Genomic DNA, 7,531 nt, shown 5'->3' on the forward strand with positions numbered 1-7,531 from the left:
TATATATATATATATATATATATATATATATATATATATATATATATATGCACTTCATCTATCTCAATGTTAACTTATGAATCACTTGGATTTCAAAAATAAATCATTGGCCGGCTCTATAGATGTTTCAACAGTGGGTGTGACTGCTCCCACAGTTTTCTGTGGTGGGTCCACTTGAACTTTAGATCTATCTCATTTTTTTTGATAATGCCATAGAACTATCTCTAAAAATGGTTGGACCGCATGCATACAACACATGCATCATGGTGGGGTTTACAGGGCTTGGTGACGCCACTTCAATAGTCATCAGATACTCACCATGTCATATCTAATCCGCTTCCGACTCAGAGGTGAATGGAACTTCGTAACTCTTCCTAATTGAGACACGTGTCAACTTGTCCTTGTGTAGGACATCCTGACCGTATAAAACATGGACGCGGATTGGCTGTTGACCCATATATCCACCTAGCGTGGGCCCACCATGAGGTAGGTACATGTGTCTTATCAACGCAGTAACATTCACGAGCCCAATTTTGAGGTAGATCCCAAACACAAGTGGACCACAGTACAGGAAAGGATTTGATCCCTTACCATCTAAAACTTCTTGGAGCCACAACAATAAATACTTGCCATCCAATTTGCCCAACTATGGTAATAAAAAAAATAAAATTGAATTAGAGCAATAAAATGAAAGTTTTATTAAAAATTAAACAACTAGCCTGAAAATACAAACGAAAACAAATAAATCTATTAGATAAGAAACTTCACACACTAATAAAAACTTGTTTCAATCCTCAAATGAATCTAAAACATCAACACATATAAAAACTATCTTCTCCTATATAGTCTTTTTTGTCAAATAACTGAATTTAGTGTTCTTGATTGGATTGTTAGGATGGCTACCCATTAATATCCTCAATTCATCAACTATCAAGAAAGTCTTGATTAGTGAAGCAATCATCACCATCCACTGCCTTCTTCTTTCTCTATGTCATGTTGCAGCTAGTATGAGCAGACCAGTCCGATCCGCATTGGTAACAAAACTGAAAACCGCACCTGAAAACCAGACACCCAAAACAACCATTGAAGTATCTGTAGGTTTAGGTTGAGAGAGACAAGTATATGGTGTGACCCACTTGATAGACGGCCAAGATCAAATAAATAGATAGATAGAGAGTAAGAAACTGACCTGCAAGTCATATGCAAACAACCTTCTGTCTTCTCCACATAGAACTTGCAGCTGGAACATCTCTTCCACTGCTTTGACTTAACAAGCTCCATCACCATCAGATCATCTCTCCCCTTCTCATCTTCATCCAATCTCTTATACTCTTCGCACCCAACACCCGAGTGCCATGCCACCTTACACTGTGCACAGAACAATCTCCGGCAATTCGGGCACTCCGATTGTGTAACAACATCATCTCCATCGTCGATCAGAAGCACCGAGCAGTCCTTGAAAGGGCAGTAAAATCTCTGTGACCCAAGAACCATCGACTCAGAAAGAGCCGCTTCCCACCTCTCAAACACTTGGGGAGGGATGATCGGATGGCAGAGATCAGGTTCTATCACCCCTTTACATTTCAAACCAGGACATATCACCATTGCTATGTTTTCTTGAATCTTCACAGCAACGTGCTTGCTTATGCAATCGTTGCAAAACACATGAGAACAGTTCTTGTTCACGAACATTTCATGTGGTGGTTTCACCTCCGCACATATGTCGCAGAAGTTTCCCGAAGATTCGCCGGTTTCGGTAATAACCAACGTGTCGGATTTCGTCGGAGTCGTCTTGTTCTTCTTTGAAGACGGTTCGATCGAAGTTTCGAGAGATGGGCGTGGGAGATAAGATAGAAACGATGAAAAATAAGCTTCCTGGAGCTGTAATTCTACTGCAAACTTCTCGTCTGAGATTGGTATGAAATCTTCTTCATTTAGGAGAGCTATATAGAAATCATCTACTACTTCGAGTAAGATATTTGAGTTTGATGATTCTTCCATTTCTCTCTGTTTCTTTCTTTAGAGGAATTTGATAGCTGATCTAGTGTTATTTATAGGTGATTTTTGATGAGTCAGTCTCAAGGTCCAGTCAGATTTGGAACGGGAAATTAATTAATGTTAATTAATGCCAATAAATGCGACTGAGGGAGAAGGGATTGCCCAAACAGATGGGCCCTACGGTAGAGTTTACGTGAAATCCAGCCCGTCCATCAGGTGATTCACCACATAGTAGAGCCAGGTCCAAAAACTCAACTGCATAAGCGATTCAGGTGGACCCACACGATTATAAACAGTAGACATGTCAACACTAACCCTTTAAGCTATTTCCCTTGGTGTGGCCCAAATGAATTTATGAAGGGCCTGATTTTTAGAACCCAGGTCTAATTTTTAATGTGTCATCTAATGGTTGGTGTGGATTGCATATAATCATCATGGTGGGCTCTGTGAAAATTAACGGTAACAACGTTGGATTAGGCATCTAATGGTTGCGTACATAAGCATCGTGATGGGCCCGTAAAAATCAATGGTTGACGTTTCTCTCTCCTAGATTTTTCCCCATGCCCTAATGTATGATTAGATATCTAATGGATGGACGTGGATTGCGTCCTACTCCCGCCCGACTCTGTGGGGCCCCCGTGATGTAAGTGTTTTATCCACGCCGTTCACCGCTTTTCTCATATCATTTTAAGATATGATACTAAAAAAGTGGCAGGTCCACAGCTACAATGGACCACACCAAAGGAAGTTGCACTGATAATGACACACACCGTTGAAACTTTTTTAAGGGCCAACGTGATGTTTTTTTAAAACCATCCAGCCTATTCATAAGGTCATGTAGACGTCGATGAAGTGAAAACACAAATATCAGCTTGATCCGAGATTTCTTTGGCTCCCAAGAAGTTTTTAATGGTGGATATTCAATCTCCACTTTGTGGTCCACTTAAGCCTTGAACATGCCTCATTTTTGGCTCATATCTTAAAATGATACGAGAAAAGCGATGAACGGCGTGGATAAAACACTTACAACACGGTGAGCCCTACAGAGCCCTCCCTGGACGGATTACCAGCCCTTATGGATAGAGTAGATCTCACGTAAGCATCACGGTGGGTCCCCTAAAAAATTAGGGCGGTGGTCCTGTCTCATCTTTCAGAGAAAAAGTGAATCTTCCTGGAAAAAGAAAAATCCAAGTCCAACGGACAGGACTACAATTAAGTTACACTCCACTCATACCATATAACTTGAAAATTATTAAGTACATGTGACATCCAGACCTTCCAATAGGTTGGTCCCACCACTAAGATTCACTGGTACAGTGTTCAGTCATATCCACTGATTAAATGGGTCACACCATAGAAAAAATGATCCTAATTTTGAGTGCCTAATTTTTTATTATTAATTTTGATGATGGGATTTCAATGGTTGGATTTTATTGTTAGCGGCGCTTTGCGATGGGTTTGTGCGCTTTCCGTTTGAAAGTGGTCCGTGGTTTTGCATGCAACTGATGCAAGCGTTTTATTTTGATTGGTTAAGTGGGCCCTGTGGTATAATGGCATTCTATTACTTTATATATACTCTGGTACGTTGGAGGGACCATACTCCACCGTGTATGTCATTCATGTGTATCACACAACCACATTTCAAATGTGGGCTCACACTCTGAATGGGATGATGAATTTTGATGCTGATCAAGTGACCATTCTCTCTTTCACTTGGTTATCACCGATCACAAGGTTTGTGTGGTCAGATCAGAATTGCTTTTGGCATTCGCCCAACGCACAATGGGACCACAAATTGGATGGTCTGGATTGACTTATACGTATGGCATGACGTACGAGGAATGGATGGATGTGTCAAGAAATGATACACCTCACCTTTATTGAGTATGACCACTCAGTACCATACACATACAGCCAACATATAAGCAGTGCACATTTGCATCAATCCGAACCGTTCAAGTTGTGGGACCGACCATAGATGGACATATATCGAAATCAGATTGGTTGTACAATCGTATGGAATAGTTGATAAACATTTCTGTTCATCTGATGACCGCACATTGGGTAGTGAACTTAGGACCATGTTTTGATTGTGAATTATGGATTGTGATCCATCTACAGTGGGCCACAATTTGAAGGTTTGGGATCCATCTTCAACCTGAGAGCACGTATTTCCTACTCGGGTTTGAAGGTCCTTTCGTATCTGTCTGATTAATTAACTACTTTTGAAAGGGATTTTTTTTAATGCTCTGATGGTGAACGACACCCGGTATGCAGGCTCTCACAAATAGCATACATGGGACACATTCACTTAAATTAAACCGACTAGATTATGGGACCTGCTTCCATTAGCTTATTTTTAATCGAATTTAGTTGACCAATTCTAACATCTGATTGATGGACACTTGTTTGTTAAAATAAGACCACTGGATATTTAGCATTTCAAGCAGATATTCAGGTAATCATCTAAGCTAAATACAAGGTTCATGATATATCTAAACGAGGTATCATTCTTTGTATAGTTTAATTTTATTTAATTTCATGTTATCTTGTGCAAGTTCTAAGTGCCTGCGTATCATCTATCAAACTCTACAGAGTACCACTTCTATTTTCTCTTTGGCTAAGAAATTATTTGGGCTCTTTTTCTTTACTTAAGCGGGTGGTTATGTCTTTGTAGGAGATGTTTCTATGTTAGTTTAGCACCATTTGGAAAATGGTGGTGACTCATACTCTTCCCACGTGGCACCCATGTACAGTTATCCAGACTACTTACATTGGAGTCTAGTTAATATCTCTAGAGATTGTTTAATATTTAATGAGTGGTACAAATTTGAAGAAAAAAATCTAAATGCTAAGAGTCTCTTCTAGATTAGATGTTCTGATCATCCTTCTTTCATAGTCTGCTCAGATATTGAACGGTCTGGATTGCAGGAAAAAAATAATGTACGCATGTGAAGAGCAACCAACACTTTTTAAACAGTGATAAACTAACATTTTCTTTCAAATTTGGAAGCGCGAAAGACCGGGAAGACTTGAAAAAGAGGCGAATCCAACTTCGTCGCTCTTTCCATTGCTTTGTGCAGAGGCTAATAATGAGAAATGATCACATACATCATAGCATCTAATCTTGTGACACGTGTCAACACGTCCTATGTAGGATGTAGGATTTGTTGACTATTTAAAGCATGGACGCGGATTGGCTGGTGACCCGTGCACCACCCACCTAGCTGATTAAAAAGCTATGGGGACCCATGCATCCATGAGTGAGCTGATTAGGAGTTACCCTGCCCACCTTGATGATGTGTTGGATATCAGGCTGTCAATCCGTTTCTCCCGCCCATTTTAGGACATGGTCTAAAATATTAAGTGAATCCAAACGTAAGGTGGACCACACCATTAAAATTTTCAAAGGGCTCGTTATAAAGATTTGGTAATGTTTTTTTCCAATTGAACTTGATAATAATGCCAAGAAGACCTGGATGAATGGAAAATACAAAGAATACAATACTTGTGGCTTACAAAAAGTTTTTAATGGTCATTAATCACTATTTTTTTAAGGCTTGGGATCGCATTCTAAAATGAGACTGAAAAACTGATGGAATACATACCACAAACATATCAAGGTGGGCTCTGCTAATTTGTTGCTCAGGTAATAGCTAATCTGCACCTAATCCATGAGCCCAAAAATGAGAAACATCATAAACCATATTATGGGATGCAATAGAGATTGAATGACTACCATTAAAAACTTCTTTAGCCGCCACAGTGTCTATTTGCCTTCATAAAGATACATTTGGATTTTCTCATGGTAATAAAAAATCATTGGAGTGGCTGAATCAACCCCCAATGATCTGGTAAATTTTATGAGAATAAATAAATCCATACAGTAAAGACTTCACACACTAAGAAATTATAAAAACAGTTTCTTTCAATCCTCATATGAGTATGAGACATAACACACTTATAAAAGCTATCTTTTCATATAAAGTCTTTTTATAGTCTTGATTGAATTGTGAAGATGGCTAACAATACTATTCTCAATTCATCAACTATCATGAAAGCCTTGATTAGTGAAGCAATCATCACCATCCAACACCCCCTTCTTTCTCTAAGTCGGGTTGCAGCTAGTATGATTGGACCAGTCCGATCCGCATTGGTAGCAAAACTGAAAACCACACCTGAAAACCAGACACCCAAAACAACCATTGAAGTTTCTGTAGATTTGGGTCGAGCATGAAATCCTCTAGAATGACAGCTAACAAATGGGTCTGTATTGTATTTCATTCCTGTGGCTTGATCATAAAGATCATGAGGTGGACCACATGTCCACATTGGAAAATTCATTTTAGCTGTTGACTCTTGATGTATACAAGTAGCCTTCATGACCCACTTGATAGACGGCCAAGATCAAGAGAAATAGATAGATAGAGCCTAAGAAACTAACCTGCAAGTCATATGTACACAACCTTCTGTCTTCTCCACATAGAACTTGCAGCGGGAACATCTCTTCCACTGCTTTGACTTAGCAACCTCCATCACCATCAGATCATCTCTCCCTTTCTCATCTTCATTCAATCCCTTATACTCTTCACAACTAACGCCAGAGTGCCACGTCACCTTGCACTGTGCGCAGAACAATCTCCTGCAATTCGGGCACTCTGATTGTGTCACGACATCACCTCCATCATCGATCAGAAGCACCGAGCAGTCCTTGAAAGGGCAGTAAAATCTCTGCGACCCAAGAACCATCGACTCAGAAAGAGCAGCTTCCCACCTATCGAACACTTGGGTGGGGATGATTGGACGGCAGAGATCAGGTTCTAAAACCCCTTTACATTCGAAACCAGGACATAACACCATTGCTATGCTTTCTTGGATCTTCACAGCAATGTGCTTGCTTATGCAATTGTTGCAAAACACATGGGAACAGTTCTTGTTCACGAACATTTCATGTGGGTCTTTCAGATCCGTGCATATGTTGCAGAAGCTTCCCGAAGATTCGCCGCGTTCGGTTTTAACCAACGTCTCGGATTTCGTCGGAGTCATCTTGTTCTTATTTGATGACGGTTCGATCTTAATTTCGAGAGATGGGCGTTGGAGATAAGGGAGAATTGATGAAAAAATAGCTTCCTGGAGCTGTAATTCTACTGCAAACTTCTCATCTGAGATTGGTATAAGATCTTCTTCATTTAAGAGAGCAATATAGAAATCATCTACAACTTGGAGTAAGGCATTTGAGTTAGATGATTCTTCCATTTTTCTCTATGGATTTTGTGGGTGATCTTGCGTTATTTATAGTTGATTTTTGATGACACACTCTCAAGTCCAACCGGTTAAACGCTTTGGAATCGGAAATTAATTAAATAATTATTAAATGTTAATTAATAGCTAAGGAAAGATGAAAAAAATGATTGCTATTTGGGTGGGCCATACCCTAGTATTTATGTGAAATCCACTCCAATTATTAGGTGAGTCACCCAATGTTAGAGTAAAGGCCAAAAAATCCGTACCATCCATGATTGCTACTTGGGTG

At 39.7% G+C, this 7,531-nt stretch overlaps 2 protein-coding genes across 2 annotated transcripts; both read right to left on the reverse strand.

Moving 5' to 3' along the window:
* Nucleotides 1–724: 724 nt before the first annotated feature.
* Nucleotides 725–2,033, reverse strand: LOC131227481 (E3 ubiquitin-protein ligase RSL1-like). The gene is made up of 2 exons (XM_058223269.1): nt 1,190–2,033; nt 725–1,056 (listed from the first exon to the last, which is right to left on the reverse strand). The coding sequence occupies exons 1-2, from the start codon at nt 1,999–2,001 to the stop codon at nt 987–989; spliced, it is 882 nt and encodes a 293-aa protein (XP_058079252.1). The 5' UTR covers nt 2,002–2,033; the 3' UTR covers nt 725–986.
* A 3,692-nt stretch (nt 2,034–5,725) lies between these two features.
* On the reverse strand, nt 5,726–7,299 carry LOC131227482 (E3 ubiquitin-protein ligase RSL1-like). Its single transcript, XM_058223270.1, has 2 exons — nt 6,443–7,299; nt 5,726–6,176 (listed from the first exon to the last, which is right to left on the reverse strand). Exons 1-2 carry the CDS (start codon nt 7,252–7,254, stop codon nt 6,107–6,109), a joined length of 882 nt encoding a protein of 293 aa, XP_058079253.1. The 5' UTR covers nt 7,255–7,299; the 3' UTR covers nt 5,726–6,106.
* Between the last annotated feature and the right edge of the window lie 232 nt (nt 7,300–7,531).

The sequence above is a fragment of the Magnolia sinica genome, chromosome 15 (genome assembly GCF_029962835.1).
Source record: "Magnolia sinica isolate HGM2019 chromosome 15, MsV1, whole genome shotgun sequence".
NCBI lineage: Eukaryota > Viridiplantae > Streptophyta > Magnoliopsida > Magnoliales > Magnoliaceae > Magnolia > Magnolia sinica.

What these genes read in the sequence shown, in the direction of transcription:
- LOC131227481 (XM_058223269.1), bottom strand. Translation starts at nt 2,001, where the DNA reads ATGGAAGAATCATCAAACTCAAATATCTTACTCGAAGTAGTAGATGAT. An exon ending in TGTTTGCATATGACTTGCAG is followed by an intron (nt 1,057 to 1,189) that starts GTCAGTTTCTTA and finishes TCTGGTTTTCAG; the next exon opens with GTGCGGTTTTCAGTTTTGTT.
- LOC131227482 (XM_058223270.1), bottom strand. Translation starts at nt 7,254, where the DNA reads ATGGAAGAATCATCTAACTCAAATGCCTTACTCCAAGTTGTAGATGAT. An exon ending in TGTGTACATATGACTTGCAG is followed by an intron (nt 6,177 to 6,442) that starts GTTAGTTTCTTA and finishes TCTGGTTTTCAG; the next exon opens with GTGTGGTTTTCAGTTTTGCT.